This window comes from Phoca vitulina, unplaced genomic scaffold (genome assembly GCF_004348235.1).
Source record: "Phoca vitulina isolate PV1807 unplaced genomic scaffold, GSC_HSeal_1.0 scaffold7, whole genome shotgun sequence".
Classification (NCBI taxonomy): Eukaryota; Metazoa; Chordata; class Mammalia; order Carnivora; family Phocidae; genus Phoca; species Phoca vitulina.
Genome location: NW_022589710.1, coordinates 44125842 through 44146353, shown reverse-complemented (window position 1 = coordinate 44146353; position 20512 = coordinate 44125842). Strand labels below are relative to the sequence as shown.

At 45.3% G+C, this 20512-nt stretch overlaps 2 protein-coding genes across 5 annotated transcripts in view; one reads left to right on the top strand and one right to left on the bottom strand.

Moving 5' to 3' along the window:
• Positions 1 to 17497, top strand: part of HEATR4 (HEAT repeat containing 4) — a 40065-nt gene extending 22568 nt beyond the window's left edge. Inside the window, exons 15-17 of the mRNA XM_032405513.1 lie at positions 1303 to 1361; positions 15273 to 15435; positions 15886 to 17497. Coding sequence (XP_032261404.1) covers positions 1303 to 1361; positions 15273 to 15431 — 218 coding nt within the window. The 3' untranslated portion in view covers positions 15432 to 15435; positions 15886 to 17497. The remainder of the gene's footprint in view (positions 1 to 1302; positions 1362 to 15272; positions 15436 to 15885) is intronic.
• On the bottom strand, positions 2 to 5604 carry RIOX1 (ribosomal oxygenase 1). Of its 4 annotated transcripts, XM_032405516.1 has the most exons (3): positions 1757 to 5604; positions 463 to 639; positions 2 to 118 (listed from the first exon to the last, which is right to left on the bottom strand). In XM_032405516.1, the coding sequence occupies exons 1-2, from the start codon at positions 3482 to 3484 to the stop codon at positions 499 to 501; spliced, it is 1869 nt and encodes a 622-aa protein (XP_032261407.1). In that variant the 5' UTR covers positions 3485 to 5604; the 3' UTR covers positions 2 to 118; positions 463 to 498. The 4 variants fall into 4 exon arrangements, 3 of the variants coding, with proteins under 3 accessions (XP_032261407.1, XP_032261406.1, XP_032261405.1); XM_032405515.1 differs by having other exon boundaries at positions 2 to 639; XM_032405514.1 differs by lacking the exon at positions 2 to 118 and having other exon boundaries at positions 554 to 639; positions 1475 to 5604.
• Positions 17498 to 20512: the final 3015 nt, after the last annotated feature.

Below are 20512 nucleotides of genomic sequence, written 5' to 3'. Positions count from 1 at the left end.
TTCTAGCCCTGTAGGATGAGTCAGGAAAGGCTGCTACCTTTCGTTTTTGGCCACCATCTTCTCAGTCCTTTTATTTTTTTCCTGCCCGCTCCCTGGCTTTTAATTTGCTATTTTGTCCCTTAAAAAAAAAAAAAAAAGAATGAGGTAGTTCTAATTTAACGTATTTGAAAGTTAGGTCAAAAAATGAGAGGTTAGGAAAACAAAATAAAAACTACTGTTATGTTTGATTATGCATCCAAACAATACCTTGTAAGTTTAACTTTTAATAGTAGTTACCTCTGGAAAGTGGGGTTGGAGAGAAAGCTATCACTTTATGTATATCCATGCTTTCCCAACTTAAAAAAAACTTCATAAAATTCTCAACCTTATATAACTGCACCTGTCAGTTATGGTAATAGGATCTTAAAGTTCCAGACAACCTAAATGAAGTGCAGACATCAAGCTATACCAAAATATACTTACAAAATCTGTGTGCCCAGGCGTAGCAGCAGCCTCAGATCATTCAGTCAGCTGCCTACCAGCCACCACCCCAAACCCAGGTCTTCTGGCTCCAAGTCCCGTGCTCTCTCTGGTACACCAGGCTCTCTTCCACCAACCATGAGAACAGTCACTTGCCAGGTTTGGGGAAGATTCCTCCAACTGCCAGAAAAAAATGAGAGTGGAAAGTAACTTGAACACCAGCCTTCCTTTCCTTCATGGCCAGCTTGCTACAAGTTGGTTGACTGAGGCACAAGTAGGTGACATGCTGCCCTTTGGGAGCAATGCCAGCTACTGATGCAAGCAAGCACTGAGCAAAAACATAATACACTCTTAACTTTTCCAATAGGATTGTGATGTTTGGGGTTCAAGTAGCATGATTAAAATAAATTACCCCCAAAGTTATATAATTGGCCCCAATCCTACAGCCACCCCAAGTTACCTTTCACCTCAGCCATTATAGATTTTCCCTACCCCCCCCACCCAATTCCTTCAAACAGGTCACATAATAATCTAGCCTTAAAAAAGAGAAACATTCTTTGGCACTTTAATAACTTTTCTAACATACAAACTCACAGTAACAAACAGGATACTGACCCCAACCCTCCCCCCAAACTGAGGAAAGAGAACTCAAATGAAGGATGCAAATCCCAAATAAAAACATCTGATGTCTCAAGCAGAACGACACAGCAAGTGCTACACAGTACACTGAAGCCTGGGGGTGATGATGAGGCTGGTGCTCTGAAATAATCAGGGATCAAAGTTACTTCTGCAGAAAGAGCTCCTTTTTCCACCTCCAACTTCTGCTTTTACTTTTGTGCCTAGATGAAGTGGTGATTCCTAGAAAGCCGTCTGAAATTTGTGACATTAAAGCAGTCATAAAGGTAAATGTAAGCAGTCATAAAGGTAAATGGTTCTCAAGGTAAGAACATGAGTCCCCCCCACCCATCCCCTAGCCCCCTGCCAAAAAGGTGGTAATGGTAGTTAAGAGAATCACCACTGTCTTGCTTCCAGCAATCAACAAGAAACTAGTTCAGGTTAGAGGCATCTTGGTGAGCAGCAGCCCCTTGTCATATAACATGGTTGCCAAGGAAAGCTGGTCCTCCACAGTGTCACAGGGCAGGTCCCCTACTCTCACAAACTCTGGGTAGGAGCGCAGCAAGAGTTCCATGGCATCAGCTTGCTGAGGGTATATCTCCAAGCACTTGGGCTCTTCCAGATGATAAACACGGGAGTTCTCCACTGTATAATAGAGAAACAAATGGCCTCCCTCACCCACCAGCCGAGCTATCCCATCCTGAAGCATGTGCACTTCTGTTTCCGTTGTCAACTGGGCCCCCACGTTCACAGGTTCGCCAGCCTCCCAGCGAATTGGGAGCCCATAAACACTTAGTGCCCTCTCCCTATCAGTCAGCACAGGGGGCAGAGAGTCGTGGATGAAGTCTTTGGCTCGCTGGTCAGCCACAGCATCGACAGGAGCAAAGTGTCCCAAGCGCGCAACCAGGACTCGCACCTTCTCCATAAAAGCCGTTCTTCGTGGATCCTTAGAATCCGAGTGCTGGGCCCCCATGTAATCCATGAAGTCTCGGGGGAGACCCCTTCGGAATTCCACATTTTCTTCCATTGCAGCCTGCACTGCCAGAGGCAGTACGGCCTCCAGGAAGTCGCCCCAGGTATTGCGCTGGTACGTGGACAAGGTGAGGTGCAGAGAGTGCACTCCATCCTGGCATTCGGCTTGGTGAATGAAGCCCCGAGGAAAATAGAGCAAATCTCCAGGTTCCAGCACGGTCTGCAGCACCGGCTCACCGAGGTCGTCCTGGCTGAAGTTGGGACTGGATGTCAGGGCCAGCTCCTCCGTCGGGACCCGGGGTCGGTACACGCGCCAGAGTTTCCTACCTTCCAGCTGCAGCACAAAAGCCTCGATGTCGTCGTAGTGGGGGGCAAAGCCCTGCGAGTTGGGGGGCGTGAGGTAAATGTTGGAGCCTGCCATGCTTCCAAACTGCTCCTGGAGCACAGCCAAAAACTGCCACACGGTGGTCGAGAAAGCCTGCGGACAGAGGAGGCGCAAGGAGCAGCCGGCCTGGTACAGGGACCAGGCGGCGGCGGGCAGCGCGCGGCCGGGCGGGTTCAAGGTCTCGCGCCGCCCGTTGACGTAGCGAGCGGCGTCCAGGTGCTGCCCGAACTGCACCTCCTCGTGGCGCAGCATGGAGTCCAGGTCTGCGGTGGAGAAAAGCCCCTGGTAGTAGGCGTGGTCCTGCCGCCGCACCAGCACCGCCTCCCGCTCCCACAGGCGCCGGTAGAAATGGTCGGGCGGCATGGGCGAGATGAGCCACTCGAAGAGGCGCGCTGCCCGCCGCCGGCTGCTGGGGATGCGGTTCAGCTCGGCCAGGACGCGCTGCAGCGGGGAGTCCCAGGCCAGCTCCCCGCCCGTGCTGTCCACCTGCGGCCCCGACAGCGTGGCGGGGGCTACGGACGGCGGGGCGGCAGCCAAGTGCTGGGCATTGCACAGCAGGGCCGAGGTTTCTACCACGCGGGCCGGCGCGGCGGGCACCTCCACCAGGCGCGCGGGCGGCGCGGAAGCCGGCACCAGGCGGGCCGGCGGAGTCTGCGCCTCCACCAGGCGGGCCGGCGGGGTCTGCGCCTCCACCAGGGAGCGGGGTGTCTGGAGGGAGCGGGCCGCGGGGGAGGCCTCCAGCAGCTCTGCAGGCCCCAGGTGGCCATACGGCTCCCGCCGGGCCGCATCGGGGATGGCCGCCGCCCCACCAGGCAGCGGGTCCCCCGGATCGTCGACCGTCGACTCCACCCTCGAGTCCTCCGAGTCCTCGCTAGGCAGCGTCTGGGCCCTCAGTGCGGCCATGCGGGACGCCACGCTTCTCCTAAGCTGCCTTCGGATCTTCCTGGGCCTTAGGGGCAGGGCCAGGACCGACCCGCTGTGTGGCTGCGGCTGGCGCCGGCGTCTCAACCTCCCGCGCCTCAACAGCCCCGTGCTAGTCCGCAGCCCGTCCATGGCGGGAGCCCCTTCAGAGGCCGGCGGGGCTGGGTAGAAAAGGGATCTCGCGGCGAGCCGCAGCGAGGCACTCTGGGAAGGGGGCGCGGCCTCCAGCCGCCTCCCGGTTGGCCACGCCTGCCATTCTTCCACCCGGCGCCTCACGCTCACCCGGTTGGCAGTACCCAGCTTCTCGCAGAATAGCGGTGTCCCTGCCGAATTAGCAAGGGTTCCACATTTGCAGGGCAATTTAAAAACCAAGTTGCTGGGGACTCCGGGAGAAAGAAAGTTGTCTACTTAATTAACTCTTCATCTTTAATCTCTGTATATTGGGGTGTTCCCTAGGACGTCCTCATTTCTGAACAGCGTGTTCTCCCCCAACTTTGCACGGGAAAGCGCACAATTCCTATTTTCAAGGAATGTTCTTGGGCAAAGATCGAGATTCCTCGGGCAAAGTTCAAACCTCGGGTCCACCGGGTCTTCTTTCTCAGCAGATGACGTCACTGATTGACTCCCTAATTTCCTTCCTTCCTTTGACCAATACAAAAATCTGTCTTTTGGGGGTGGGGGGAGCCCCTGGCTGGCTCAGAATGTAGAGCAGAGCGTGTGATCCTTGATCTGAGTTGTGAGTTCAAGCCCCGCGTTGGGGGTGGAGCCTACCTTAAAAAAAAAAAAGAATTCAAGGATATACAAAATCTGAGTCATTGCCCTCTATGATATGGGAATAAGAAGTTATAAGCGTTTCTACTTGCGTTCTTGATATCTGCCCTTTCCACCCCATCTGGGGTTTTGTTTCCTTAGCCACGACTTCTCCCCTCAGAATCTTCGATCACACTTTCTCTGAATCTTAAATTGACCTCTTAAATCTGAGCCTCTCATTTAACAGGCACTATTAAATGTGGTAGGCATGAGGGTGCAATTGTTGAGAACAGCAAGGTCACTATTCTCTGTAAATATTGTTGCTTTGTACATGAAGATTGTGTCTTCATTTGAATCATTTGAGATATATTTCCAGGAATGGAATTGCTGGGTCAAAGGGCAAGATAGCTTTTGTGATTGTTAATAGGTTTTACCAAATTCCCTTCAAAAGGGTTTACCAAATTGCCCTTCTGAAGAGTTTACAGCGTTGCAAGCAATTAGGAGTATGTTAGACTACATCTGTTTGATCCTTCCATCCTCTTCAGTCACACTTCTATCCAAACACTTGCCAAAGCTTTTATGTTTTACCCCTGTCCACGGGTCACATTCACCTTCTTAAATTTCTGACTGTAATATGGTCTAATACAGTTGTCCTCAACTGGGGCGATTTTGCCTCCCAGGAAACACTGGGGAGGGGCGGAATGTTAAAATATGCAGTGGGTAGAGGCCAGACATGCTGTTAAACACGTGCAGTGCAAAAGACACTCCCCCCCACCAGATATTTATCTGACCCAGAATGTCATTAGTGCTGAGACCAAGAAACCTTGGTCTATTATAAGTTTCCCAACTGGTCTCTAACTTTGATCTCTCCCTATGCCAGTTTATAACACAGGGAGTGACAACAAATTTTCTCAAGTTGTGGCCCCAGATTTACCATTACCTCACTCAAAACCCATCTGGTACTCCATCGACCAATCCGAGCTCTGTAGCTAGGTTCTGAAGTCACGTAATGTTACAGCTTTATCAGTCACAGTTCCCCTAAGCTCTACTTCTAGAAGTTTAACTATTTGCTCTTCCTTGCCTGTGTTCGCCATACCTTTCTTTACTCATGCCGTTTCCCCTAAATGCTGTCCTCCAAACGTCTTTTGTGAAAACCCTTATTAAAGCCCATTTCACGTTCCATCTCCTCAAAGGCCCTCGCATCTCTAATCACAAGAGAACTTTGACCCTTTCACGTGACCTTAGCACCTTATGCCTTGTATTGGTAAATTATGTACTTGTCATTTTCCTTCCTAAACTGTAAATTCTTTCAAGGATGGTGAGATTTCAAAGAAAGGACTGCTGTATGCCTTTTTCTCTTGAGTTTAGTATACTGCCTTTCATACAGGAGGTGCACAGGAAATGTTTGTAGGAAGCCGACCAACTAGAAACGATTCCTTCTCACTCATTATTTGTGGCATTAGCTGAGTCAAGTTACTCTCTCCGGTCTCAGTAATCTCATCTGTAAAATGGGAATAATAATTGAACCTACTTCTTTTTTTTTTTTAAAGATTTTATTTATTTGACAGAGAGAGACAGCGAGAGAGGGAACACAAGCAGGGGGAGTGGGAGAGGGAGAAGCGGGCTCTCCGCTGAGCAGGGAGCCCGATGCGGGGCTCGATTCCAGGACCCCAGGATCATGACCCGAGCTGAAGGTAGACGTTTAACAACTGAGCCACCCAGGCTCCCCTGAACCTACTTCTTCATTGAGTTGTTGTAAGGATAAAATAATGCATCTAAGGCACTTAGCACAGGGTCTGGTACAGAGCTAAACACTTAAAAAATGATAGCTATAGTAATAATAATTTATTATTATGGAGCAAAGCCCTGTAAGATGGCTTGTGTGTCCCTAGCCTGGTTTGGGGTGTGGGGATGTGGAGATTAAGATTATTTTTGCATATGTTCTGTAGAAGTTTAAGTAAATCATATCAGACAAGTCCATTGTGTGAGGAACAGACCAGGAATCGAAGTATGAGCTAGGGTGGGCTGGGGGGAGCAGTATGAGCTGATACCAAATGATAGTCTCCCAATTCCTGTGCCCTAGTTTAGGGCTGCAGTGTCTAGAAAGGACAGCAGGAGGGGGAGCCCTCTTCCTAACTGACACACAGGCTGTGTGTGCTGGCAAGGCCGTAATATCAGATCCCTTGGGGAAATGTTGAAGAGGGCAGGTCTGGTTTGTCACTGGGAGCTTTAATTGCCTTTTTAGAGGGAGTGGTTTTCAATACACATCCTGCAGTGAACTAGGGGGATGAGCTGTGCTCCTCGGCTCACAAAGCTGGGGTATAAACTCAGCTAGAAGAGGGCTGTGAATGTATCTTTTCTACATCCTGTACAAACATCTCCTCCTCCCAGTTCTTCCTGTGACCTCATCTTTTTCTTTTCTCAACATTTTGTGATTTCCTCAAAGAATGTTGTTGCTGTCTGTCTTTGAGATTCCCTTGTGACTGAGAGGCATCTTTTGGAGCCTGACTTATTTTAAATTTCATCACTTTTCCTGTGGTGCTACTTAGTTCTCACTCTAAGAGCAGATTTTAATAAATCTTTTTTTTTTTTAAGATTTATTTATTTATTTATTTGAAAGAGAGAGAATGAGAGAGAGAGCGAGCACATGAGAGGAGAGAGGGTGAAGCAGACTCCCCGCTGAGCGGGGAGCCGGATGCGGGACTCGATCCCGGGACTCCAGGATCATGACCTGAGCCGAAGGCAGTTGCTTAACCAACTGAGCCACCCAGGCGCCCCTCTAAGAGCAGATTTTAATAACCATCTTCACAAAAACAATTGAATGACATGGAGTAATGTTCTTAATGTATCACTGGGTGGGGAAATAAAAGACAAAATAAGTATTGTAGTAGGATCCCATTCGGGGGACATTTACGTATGTGTAATGTGTATGTGTATACCTGTCTATCCATACATACATCCATACTGTTAAAAAACAAAATTTGAATACATTTGAAGATCTAATTGGCTTTATTCAACAATTCATGAATCAGGCAGCATCCCATCTAGCAAGTAGCAAGGAACTCCAAGTTGTACAAAATGGCAGGTTTCTTGCTGGCAGAAAGAGGGTGGGACAAAGAAGTTAAAAGAGTGGATTATTTCAGGTAAGGTTACCTTCCCTTAGGGGAAGGCAAGGGGTCTTATCATGCAGTTTACCTCACTAGTGCAGATCTGGAAATTCCAAACTAATTGGTATAAAATTCCACTGCTGGGAATGGCTAGAAGTGCAATTAGGTTAGGTGTTGAGGCTTGGTGGGGTTTAGCAAAAGTGACTCCACTGGGGCCTGTTGTTTCTTTCTAAGAATACATACTACTCAAGAAAGTTGGGGAGTCTTTACGCCACAATATTTAACAGCGATTATCTTTGGATGGTGGGATTCAGGTGATTTTTATTTTCTTCTTCTTTACTTGTTTGTATGTTCTGGGTTTTCTACATAAAACATACATCATTACTGAAACCCAAGTTTGGCTGCCCATCACTCGAAAGGCCAATACTCAAGAGACAAGTTTTTTGGAAAGGAGTGTGAGCTTTATTCCGGAGGCTGGCCACCTGAATAGGCCAACTCCCAGGCTTCTGCCTGGCCCAAGATTTTTAAAGGGGTTTAATCAGTTAAGGGAGTGCAGTGGTCTGTGACATTTCTTGAATATAGATGCGACGATGCCAGCTACAGAGTTATTTTAGTACTCAGAGGTTGTGCAAGAAGTTCTGGTTCCAAGGCACCTGGGTGGCTCAGTAGGTTAAGAGTCCAACTCTTGATTTTGGCTCAGGTCATGATCTCAGGGTCGTAAGATGGAGCCCTGCATCAGGCTTCACGCTCAGTGGGGAGTCTGCTTGAGATTCTCTCTCTCTCTCCCTCTCCTTCTGCCCGCCCCCCCCATGCTCACACTCTCTCTCAAATAAATCAATCTTAAAATAAATAAATAAATTAAGTAAGTAAGTAAGTTCTGGTTCCTTGGTGCCCAGGGGTTATGCAAGAGTAAGTACTCTGTTCTTTCTGCAAAGGAGGGCAAGTTCTACAGATGCACAAAGGGAGGCCAGTAAAGTCATTTGTGTGACCTTAAAAATGAAAAACATTTTGCTAAAAGATTGCTGGGCTAATCAGAAAGCTAAGGGGGCTTCAGACTTGCTGGCCTCTGTGGTGGCCTGGGAACGTTGTGGTCCTTTATTCCCCAAGGCCAGTGGCCTGCAAATCTCAAAGAAAGTAAATTATTCTTTTCCTTTTTTAAGATTTTATTTATTTATTTGACAGAGAGAGATAGTAGGAGAGGGAACACAAGCAGAGGGAGTGAGAGAGGGAGAAGCAGGCTTCCCGATGAGCAGGGAGCCCGATGCGGGGCTCAATCCCAGGATCCTGGGATCATGACCTGAGCCGAAGGCAGACTCTTAATTGGCTGAGCCACACAGGCGCCCTGAAAGTAAATTAGTTCTGTTACAGATGAAGAGCCTTAAGTCAGCAAGCAAGGAGTGTGTTAACTTGAAGCAAGTTAACCCTTCAGACCAGCTGGAGTGCTGTGACAAATCACTTGTGTGATTAAAAAATACAGTGTTTTCAGGTGCCTGGATGGCTCAGTTGTTAAGTGTCTGCCCTTGGCTTGGGTCATGACCCCAGGGTCCTGTGATCGAGTTCCTCATTGGACTTCTTGCTCAGCGGGGAGTCTGTTTCTCCCTCCGCCCATTCCCCCTGCTTGTGTGCATGCTCTCTCTCTCTCTTTCACTCTCTCTCTCTGACAAATAAATAAATAAAACCTTAAAAAAAAAAAACTGGTTTAAAAAAAATACAGTGCTTCTAAGCAACAAACTTCACGTTCCCAAACTCATTTCATATTTTGTGATCTCGAATCATTGCCTGCCTTGCTCTTCTGGTTTTTTTGAATCAGTAGAATTCCCCTTTAAATAAATCAAAGGAACCTGACATTAAGATTATAGAAGTTAATAATTGTTCATCAGAGAAGCTGCTATAGAAAACAAGTTGAATAAAGCCAACTCCATGTTTAAGCTTACATAGAATGATCTGAAGCCTCTCAGGAAAATGCCCCAAATTATCTCCCCTGCCAAAACCCATTGTTAGATAGTTATCCCTTTGGATCGGTCATTGACTTTTTTACTCATTCTTTATTTAAAATTAAAATACACTGGGAGGGTATATGAGTTTGCTAGGGCTGTCATAACAAAATACTACAGGCTTGATGGCTTAAACAAAAGAAATTTATTTTCTCACAGTTCTGGAGACCGGAAGTCTGAGATTGAGGTATTGGCAGAGCTGGTTTCTGAGAGCTGGCCCCTTGTCCTGGCGGAAGGCTTTCTTCTCCCTGTTTTCACATGGTTTTTCCTCTGTACAAATCTGTGTCCAAATTTCCTTCCTTTAGTTCATATTGGATTAGGGTCCACTTTAAATGACCTCATTTTAACTTAATTACCCCTTTAAAGACTATCTCCAAATATCACATTCTGAGATACTAGGGGTTAGGACTTCAACATAAGAATTTGGGAGGGAGGGGACACACTTGAGCCCATAATCACACCAGCTGCCTGGGTCTGAGGACCCAGAGGGGGTCCTCAGGACCAACCAAGAGGGTCCTTGGCTTCACGCAGGATAGAAATCAAATGTGAGTGGGCAGGAAGTGAGAGCAGAGTTTATTGAAGACAGAGAGAGTGCAGATGCAGACAGAGTGTCTGGGAGACTCAGAAAGGAAAGAAGAGTAAGTCTCGTCTTTGCTTGGGGTCTGGAGTTTTTATTGAGGACAGTAGTCTGGTGTACGAGTCCTCTCCGGCATCCAGGAACTGGTCAAAACAAGGATGAGTGCTCAGATGTCCTCCATAAGTCACTCATGCCCCAGAGTCAGGGGTCTTGGCATCAGGAGTCAGTGGTGTCTGGAGCCCATGGTCTTGAAAAACATACATGACCACCCCACCTGGTCAGTCCTTAGATACTATTGTGCTGGGAGACTCCAAAGAAATCATAAGCTCCTTGACCTTACAAGGAGGACATACATTTGTACTAGAAGCCATGATGCAGGGCAGGAGTACAGGTCCTAGTGAGAAGACAAGCAGGGAAAGGAGCAAAAACAAACAAACAAACAAAAAACAAAACAAAAAAAACCCAAACAGCTTTTTTTTGTGGGGTCCCTTCAGTTTCCCTATCTCAATAACAGAGGGGTGTTGTATTGAAAAACCATTTTCCCCTCTTGTATAAGGAAAAACCCAGTTCTTTCCTCCTCCCGTCTCTTTCTTATGTGTCTCCTTTACCCTTCGCCTACAGAACATTCACAACACTTCATTTCTGACACTCTGGTCACCAAATACATGAGGGTTTTCCCCCCACCACAAGCAATTCTCTGCAACACCAGCTGGGGGTCCTACAACTTAACTAAATTCGAACACTATCTCCCTGGAGATAGCATCTGATTCCACAGGTTAAGGGCTCAGGCCCACAAGACTGTTCCCACCCTACTTCAGATGCTAATTACAAGTAGTAGGTCCCAGGTTACCCTCAACTTCTGTCCAATTTGATTACAAAACAAACGGGGTTGTGAGGTTCCCACAGCCCCCGCCTCAGGTTCTATTAATTTCTGAGGGTGGCTCACAAAACTTGGAAACACTTACATTGACCAGTTTATTAAGGATATGATAAGGGAGACAGATGAACAGCCAGACCAAGAGCTACATAGGGGGAGGTCTGGGAGGGTCCTGACAGCAGGAGCTTCTGTCCCTGTGGAGTTGGGGTATGTCACACTCCTGGTGTGGATGTTTCATCAACCAGAAACTCTCTGGGCTCCATACTATTGGTATTTTTATGGAGGCTTCCTTACACAGGCATGATTAATTATTAACTTGGTTTCTAGCCCCTTTCCCCTCTCTAAAGAATGAGGGGTGGGCCGAAAATCCCAAGCTTCTAATCATGGCTTGGTCTTTCTGGTGACCAACCCCAACCCAGAAGCCTCAATAGACCAAAAGATGCTCCACATGCTCTTATCACTTAAGAATTTATGAAGTTTTTTTTTTTTTAAAGTTTTTATTTATTTATTTGACAGAGAGATACATAGCGAGAGAGGGAACACAAGCAGGGGGAGTGGGAGAGGGAGAAACAGGCCTCTAGCTGAGCAGGGAGCCTGATGCGGGCTCGATCCCAGGACCCCGGGATCATGACCTGAGCCGAAGGCAGATGCTTAACGACTGAGCCACCCAGGTGCCCCAATCTACAAAGGTTTTAAGATCCCTCTGTCTGGGGAGGGGTCAAAGACAAATATTAGAACAAGAAATGCTCTTAGTGTTCTTGTTATTAGGAAATTATGAGGGTTTCAGTACTCTGTGCCAGGAATGGGTGGTGGGAGAAACCAATATATATTTTTTCTATTATCTCACTAGTGGTATGTACTGAATCACAAGTTCCTTTAAGTACTTTTCCTTCGTGAAGGAAGGATAATATAAGAGGTTGTTGAAAGGGGAATAGGAAAAAAAGTGAAATAAAAGGAAAAAAAAGAAAACAAATGTCCAGGGCCATGGTTCTCCACCCAGTGATTTTGCCCCCCGGGGACATTTGGCGTTGTCTAGAGACATTTTTTTGGTTGTCACAACAGGGGGGTTGTTGCTGGCATATAACTGGTAGAGGCTAGAGATGCTAACAAACATTCTACAATGTACAGTACAGCCCTACAACAAAGACTGAAGCCCAAATGTCTATGATATCAAGATTGAGAAACCCTAGGATAAACTTTGGGATGATTGCATCAGTATAAAAATTTGAATGTCTTTAAACCCAGTAATTGTACTTTTAGGAATCTGTCCTTTGAAATATTCACCCATATGCACCTGGCTGGCTCAGTCGATAGAGCATGCAACTCTTGATCTTGGGGTTGTAAGTTCAAGCCCCACAATGGGTGGAGGGATTACTTAAAAATAAAATATTTAGGGGCGCCTGGGTGGCTCAGTCGGTTAAGAGTCTGTCTTTGGCTCAGGTCATGATCCCGGGGTGCTGGGATGGAGCCCCACGTCAGGCTCCCTGCTCAGTGGAGCTTCTGCTTCTCCCTCTCCCTCCGACTCTCCCCCGCTGCTAGTACTCTCACATGCTCTCTCTCTCAAATAAATAAATAAATAATTTTTTAAAAATAAAATCTTTAGAAAAGAAAAAAGAAAATTTTCACCCATGTGTACAAAGATACATAGGTGTTCATTGCTTATAATTTCAAAATTGGAAATGATTCAAATGCCTATTAATTGGTAATTGTTAAAAAGAATGACAAGGAAGATGTTTAAAATATATTGTAAATTGAGGGGCACCTGGGTGGCTCAGTTGGTTAAGTTCCCAACTCTTGATTTCAGCTCAAGTCATGATCTCAGAGTTGTGAGATTGAGCTCCACACTGGGTATGGAGCCTGCTTAAGATTCTCTTTCTCCCTCTCCCCACCTAAAAAAAAAAAAAAAAAGTATATGTAATAAATTGAAAAATCAAATTGCAGAACAATATATATGTTGTCTTATTTTTTGTTAAAAAAACACAACTCATGGGGCACCTGGGTGGCTCGGTTGGTTAAGCGTCTGCCTTTGGCTCAGGTCATGATCCCGGGGTCCTGGGATCAAGTCCTGCATCAGGCTCTTTGCTCAGCGGGGAGTCTGCTTCTCCCTTTGCCTGCTGCTCCCCCTGCTTATCTGCTCGCTCGCTCGCTCTCTCTGTCAAATAAATAAATAAAAATCTTTAAAAAACCACAATTCATATACATTTATATATTATATATATACATATATATATAGTTTATTTTTTATTTACTTATTTTTTGAAAAATTCTTTAATTTTATGTAATCTCTACACTCAATGTGGGCTTGAATTTACAACCCCGAGATCAAGAGTCACATGCTCGGGGCGCCTGGGTGGCTCAGTAGTTAAGCGTCTGCCTTCGGCTCAGGTCATGATCCCAGGGTCCTGGGATCGAGGCCCACATCGGGCTCCCTGCTCAGCCGGGAGCCTGCTTCTCCCTCTCCCACTCGCCCTGCTTGTGTTCCCTCTCTAGCTGTCTCTCTCTCTGTGTCAAATAAATAAATAAAAAATAAAAATAAAATTAAAAAGAGTCACATGCTCTGCAGACTGAGCCAGCCAGGCACCCTAGTTTCTTTAAAAACATATATGTTGTGTGCATATGTATGTGTATCTGCACAGCTGAATATCTGGAAAGATATATACCAAACTGAAGACAGAGGTTGCCTCTGGGAATGGGATTATTGGCAATAGAAGAACTTTCATGTTTAATTCATCTATTTCTGATTTATTTTGCTTAAGGCCTCAAGGACTAGGCCTTTGCTTTGGCAAATGTGAGGCAGATTACAGTCTAGCTTTGAGACTACTGATTTACTAATTTGTAAGACTAATTCACCCAATTAATGTAAATCAGGGGTCAACAAATTGTGGCCCTCTGACCAAATCCAGCCTGTGTCCTGTTTTTTTATACACTCTGTGGACTGGAATGATTTTTATATTTTTGAATGGTTGAAAAAATCAGAAGGAGAATAATATTTTGTGACATAAAATGTATACAAAACTCAAATGGCAGTGCCCACAAGTAAACCTATATTGGAACACAGCCACACTCATTCATTACAAACTGCCTGTGGCTACTTTTATGCTACAACAGCAGAGTTGAGTGGTTTTGAGACAGACCATCTGACCCTCAAAACCTAAAATATTTATTATCTGGCCCTTTATAGAAAAAGCCCGCCAAGTCCTGATACAAATCATGAAAAATGCTGTCTAGAATGTTGAACTTCCGGGGCGCCTGGGTGGCTCAGTTGGTTAAGCGACTGCCTTCGGCTCAGGTCATGATCCTGGAGTCCCGGGATCGAGTCCCGCATCGGGCTCCCTGCTCAGCAGGGAGTCTGCTTCTCCCTCTGACCCTCCTCCCTCTCATGCTCTCTGTCTCTCATTCTCTCTCTCTCAAATAAATAAATAAAATCTTTAAAAAAAAAAAAAAAATAGAATGTTGAACTTCCAACTCTTTTGCTTACGTACCCTCTAAAAGAACTGTGAAAAGCTTTGTCGTCTTTTTAACTTTTTAAATTGACATCCAAAGTATTTTCATTTTGGGACACATGGCTGCTCAGTCAGTAGAACACGTGACTCTTGATATCGGGGTCATGAGTTCAAGCCCCATATTGGGTGTAGAGATTACTTAAAATTTTTTTTTCTTTTCTTTTTTAAAGATTTTATTTATTTATTCATAAGAGACAGAGAGAGAGGCAGAGGGAGAAGCAGGCTCCCCACTGAGCAGGGAGCCTGATGTGGGACTTGATCCCAGGACCCTGGGATCATGACCTGAGCCGAAGGCAGCCGCTTAACCATCTGAGCCACCCAGGCGCCTGAGATTACTTAAAAATTTTTTTAAAAATCTTTAAAAAAAAGTATTTTCATTTTAAGTTTAAATAGATGCAAAGGATCTAATTTATTCTAGCATTTACATGTTGCTGTTTTATTATTTAAGAGAAGTGTGCACGAGTGGGGGAGGTGTGAAGGGAGAGAGAGAGCGAGAATCTCAAGCAGACTCTCTGCTCACAGGGGAGCCCAACAATGTGTGAGGGTCCTTTTTTCTCCACAGAGGACGTCCCTTTTATTAGCCCATGGAGTAATGCAGAAAACTTGATTGATATTAGAACAACCTAGACTCCTGAGGATGCTGTAACCTAGGTACAAGCTCAGCCCTGGCCATCACTACATTGGTTTATGGGGTTGAGATAGAGCAGTGCTATGTCCCCTGGGACTGTTCACCCTGAGTGAATCCACCTTCTCAGCATGTCCCGGGAATAGGTCTCTTTAGTCACAGATACAAGGGCGTCCCATCACTGCTGCTACTTCTGCATAATAGTAAAGACATTAAAAATGCAGGCTAACCCCAAAGGTCATCATGCAGATGCCCAAGTCTTCTTGGGTGGGAAATTCAGGCATATTTGCCACGTCAGGCTTCTGACGGGGGTCAAAGAAGGACAGGTGTTGAGGTCATAAATTCTACTTTCTTATTTATTGTACTAGTTCATAGAGCTATTCTGATAAACCGTGGCTGAAGAGGCTTTCTCTTTGGGTCTACCTTTTACATGAGACCATGTGTTCGGCATAGGCATAGGCACTCATGTGTTAATATTTCTCTGCAGCCTGTGAGGCCCCGCACACCAAATCCCTGGTCACAGAGTCCAGTCCTGGACCTACGCACAAGAAGCAGAGGTCAATTGTCATCTGTGAAAGATCTGCGCACTGCCCGGGAAAAAAGGATTATGGTGGGACCATTTGGATCTGACAACCCGGATCTCTAGCTGGGTAAATACTCAGAGAGAAATTTTTTCCAGGGTCATGTCCTCTTCCCCTGGAAGGAAAGGTGATCATTTCTAGCATGAGCCCTTCTCTTACTCCAAGACAGACAGCAGTGGACCCATTCTGTTTTTTTAATTGATCTTGTACAGTCTTTTTGTCATTATGTTTATAAAGAAAAATCTAACAGTAGTCCTGGTTTTTTAATGTGCACCATTTACACAGAGGGTTAAAGAAAATTGACATCACATTAGGTGATTGAACCTATTTTTCCATACCCTAGAAAGGTTATATACTAATTATAGGTCAGAGCTCCAAATTTTACTAGAGTACAAATATTAAAAGACCCATCATCCTTTGCAAGCTATATGAAGAGCCCTCTGAAACCCAAACTAGAATACCATTTGTCTAGGAAAGGGAGAGCTTAGGTGATTTTTTTTTTTTAATGTACAATTCTAGTCTTGTTCTAGAGCAAGTTCTTTACAAGAGTGTTACAAGAAGACCAGGCTGGCACGATCATTCTCCCTCGCACCACATAGGTGGGCATATGAACACTCTGAGATCCCTTGGAAGCATCACTGAAGTTTCACAATGCTGACTGACAATTCTCAGGAACCTCAACATACCCTCACGCTTTCAAGATTTAGACATGACGGAAGAGGTGCAGACTGTGTATGTATCACCGGATGGGATTCTGTCAGAGCATACTGATATAGGCGGGCCAGGGCAAGGACCCAGAGGGGTCCTGCAGGACCAATCAAGAGGGTCCTTGGCTTCACGCAGGATAGAAATCAAACTTGAGCCAGCAAGAAGTGAGAGCAGAATTTATTGAAGGCATAGAGAGAGCAGATACCGATGGAGCATTTGGGAGACTCCAGAAGGGAAAGGAGCATGAGTCTTGTCTTTGCTCGGGGTCTGGAGTTTTTACTGAGGATGGTAGTTTCATCTACGTGTCCTTTCTGGCATCCAGGAACTGGTCAAAACAAGGATGAGTGCTCAGATGTCCTCCATAAGTCACTCATGCCCTGGAGTCAGGGGTCTTGGCATCAGGAGTCAGTGGTGTCTGGAGCCCATGGTCTTGAAAAACGTACATGACCACCCCACCCGGTCAGTCCTTAGATACTATTGTGCTGGGAGACTCCAAAGAAATCATAAGCTCCTTGACCTTACAAGGAGGACATACATTTGTACTAGAAGCCATGATGCAGGGCAGGAGTACAGGTCCTAGTGAGAAGACAAGCAGGAAAAGGAGCAAAGAATAAAACCAGCTCTTTTTTCGTGGGGTCCCTTCAAGTTCCTTGTCTCAACACAATACCAAAAAAAAAAAAAAAAAATCACTATGGGAGAGGAGAGACCCAGTATTCAAAGTAGTGTGACTCCAGCTTTCTTTCTTAAAAATTGATTGTTATTTATGCCTTAAAGAGCTTTGGGACATTTAGAGATGAAAATACAGGCAATGTGAATCGCTCCTTTTTTCTTGCCCTAATCACATCCCCTCTTCCGGCAGCACTGTCATCACCAGCAATATAAAAAAGCAATAATTTCCACTATGAATGCCTCGCAGTTATGGGACACAGGGGAAAAAAGGACTTTGGGGGAGTATCAGTTAACTGCATAACAGAAAATCTTTCCTTTTCCTGACCCACGTAACCCATGTTTTTATTTATTAGTTTACACATTCCATCCAAGTGAAACAGGAATCCAAAAAGCACCATCGTGTATATGGAGGTTATTTCCACATCTATTAAACCGGAGGATTCTGGGATCTGGCTACCAAGAGGCATTTGAGACAATAAAGAATTCTGTTCGCGTACTTTCTCAGCCCCTCTAGCTTTGACTTTGTCATTTCCTTGTGAAAGGCCTTTATTGTGTGCTTTGCATTGCTGGCAAGAACAAGAGAGCCCAAATGAACTCTTCAGTCAGTCAGCAAGGCCAAACAGAGGGTCTCTTAGAAGGTCTGAACTGTGGGAGATGCAGCAGCCGCCAAAGAAATGGCCCTTGTGCTCGAGGGGTTTACAAGGGTTCTATAAGGCATACATATAAGGATCTTTCACAGACAATATGCTTAATCTAGTAGGAAGTGTGTGGCACCCAGCAGATGTGCTGTAGGAGTCGGGGTGGGGGTGGGAGGTGCAGGAATAGTCATGGAGACCCAGGAACTCGCTTGGCTCTCAGACCGAGCACAGGACTCGGGCCGTACCGAGGAGAGGAGGGAAGACCTTCCAGGTGAGCGGAAGGACAGGCGAAAAGGCTGGAGAAGGAGTGAGCTTGGTAGGGGTCCAGGACAGCTCCTTTTTCCTCTCCTGTTTCTAAATTGGTTTACTTGGTACTTTGCAATAAAGAAGCTGGACATCCATTCTCCTTACCCTCCTGCTTTTGCTAATCTGTTCATATTAACAAAATATTATAATGATAAAATACTCCAGGAGCGTCACATTCCTTTATGAAGACCCTCACCTGTTCCTCCCCATGAGACATCCGTAGCACACTCTCTTCTCAGTTACCTCCTTGTCCTTGTTTCTCTTTTCATCTTTCCTCTCCCTTTCTTCTGCCACAACATTAACTCCACTGGTTGATTAAACAAGTGACAGCTTCCTATCCTGTCCCAAAAAGAAGCTTCTGGGGGCGCCTGGGTGGCTCAGTTGGTTAAGTGTCTGCTTTCGGCAAGGGTCATGATCTCAGGGTCCTGGGATGGAGCCCCCCCCCTTGTAGGGGGCTCCCTGCTCAGTGGGGAGTCTGCTTCTCCTTCACCCTCTGCCCCTCCCCCCACTTGTGCACTCTCTCTCTCTCTGTCTCTCAAATAAGAAAATCTTTTAAAACATAAAATAAAAGGAAGCTCTGTTTGGCCCAGCATGTGGGAGAAACACCGTGCTGTCCTTCTCTTCGTTGAGATCTAGAGAAAACTTCCGTTTTTCAACCAAGATTTATATCTTTATTAGTTTACACGTACCATCTCAGTTAGTATCCATTAGTGAATCACCATCCACAGTAAGCTTCTTGACCAGACCAACAGCAAAGTGGGGCTTGTGGGTCAAAACGAAAGCATCTGTGTTAGAATTTACTCTCTGTCCTTCCACAATCTCCTATTGGTTATCACTTAATCCTATCACCCTACCATCATTTCTTGATGACGGTATTGTCAGCAAATACTTACCAAATGTATGTGTTATTTACTCATCATGGATACACCAGGAAGCATAAGACCATTTCTCTCACTTTGAGGAATTTTTTTCTCTAGTTGGATAAAATGGGCTTGTTTGTTTGGAGGCAGCATCAGATCCTCTCAGGGGTCAAGAACAAATGAGCTGGATACTCTCACGTTTTTGAGACTCCAGCTCTATTTTAAAAAATAAAGTGCCAAAATCGTATTTTTAAAAATGGTGGTGGATTTTTTTTTTTAAAAGATTTTATTTATTTGACAGAGATAGAGAGAGGGAGAGCACAAGCAGGTGGAGTGGCAGGCAGAGGGAGAGGGAGAAGCAGGCTCCCCGCTGAGGAAGGAACCCAATGTGGGACTCAATCCCAGGACCCTGGGATCATGACCTGAGCCGAAGGCAGCCGCTTAACCGACTGAGCCACCCAGGCGCCCCCAAAAATGGTGGTAGATTTTTAATGTATACACTTAAGTGATTGCTTTTAACACAAAACATTACAATGACTAACTTTTGAAATATCAAAAATCTAAATAGACATGGATATTCATAGCGGCATTATTCATAATAGCCAAGAAGTGGAAACAGTTCGAAGGTCCATCAAGTGATGGTTGGATAAATAAAAATTGCTATATCTGTACAATGAAATATTATTTGTCAGTAAGAAGAAATGAGGTGCTGGTACAATCTGCTACAAGGCTGAACCTTGAAAACGTTATACTAAATGAAGGAAGCCAGTTTTGAAAAACCACATACTGTATGATTTATATGAAATTTCCAGAACAGACAAATTTATAGAGACAGAAAGTAAATTAGTGGTTGCTTGGACTGACAGAATGGGAATGGGGAGGGAGAGGAGAATAGGAATTGACTGCTAAGGGGGTTCCTTTGAGGGGAGACCAATATGTCCTAAAATTAGATTGTGGTGGTGGCTGTGGTGATGGTTGCACACAAAAAACACAACCCATTGCATTGTACACTTTAAATGGGTGAGTTGTATGGTATGTAATTATATCTCAGTAAAGCTGTTTTTAAAAAGTCTAAATTGAAAAGCTTTTTTACGATTATGAAAGGCCCACCAGTGTAGGACGCTGAGCAGTGTGGCCCAATGGACAGAACGCCAGTTTGGAAGGCAAACACATCGGAGTCCAAATATTCTGCTACTTATCAATTGCGTGGCCTTAGGTGAATTACTTGAATTCTCTGATATTTCTTTTGTTTACTGTAAAATGAAAATAATAATTCCTCTTATAGAACTGTTTTTTGAATAACATTTATTAAAAAAATACTTATTAAACAGTCATTATGTTCCAGGTACTGTTCTAGACTGGGGATATGGCAGGTGACCAGGACAGTCAAGGCTCTCTACATTACATCTCACACAAAAAATTGAGATTTTTACATGAAATCTCTCCAATGTTAAAATATTGACAACTAACTTAAAAATAGTCCCCCCGCTCTCTCTCTCTTTCTAAAAAAAAAAAAAGAAGAAGAAGGGGGTGCACCTGGGTGGCTCAGTTGGTTAAGTGTCCGACTCTTGATTTCTGCTCAGGTCATGATCTCAGCGTCCTGAGACAGAGCCCCACATCTGGGCACGGAGCGGACTTGAGATTCTCCCTCTCCCTCTGCCTCTCCCCCCATCTCTTTCTTAAAAAAAAAAAAAAATGAAAACACTATAAACCAATACTGTGCCAAACACATCTGTGAGCCAAATTCTGTCCTTGGGCTGACAGTTTGTGACCCCTGATGTAGGCTTTTCGCATGGTGAGTTTCTAGAATATAGCCCAGTTAGCTGAACTTTAGCACTCTCAGCCTGCTCCCATATGCTGCCCAGCACCAAACAAAAAAACATTTCTCAAAATGCAGGGAAATCATCCTAGCAAGTCATGGAGCCAGGCAGTGGCCTGGATCCCGTCTCTGTAAGATGCCTCAGC

Excerpts from the sequence above, each read along its gene's own strand:
- RIOX1 (XM_032405514.1), bottom strand. The coding sequence starts at position 3,484 with ATGGACGGGCTGCGGACTAGCACGGGGCTGTTGAGGCGCGGGAGGTTG.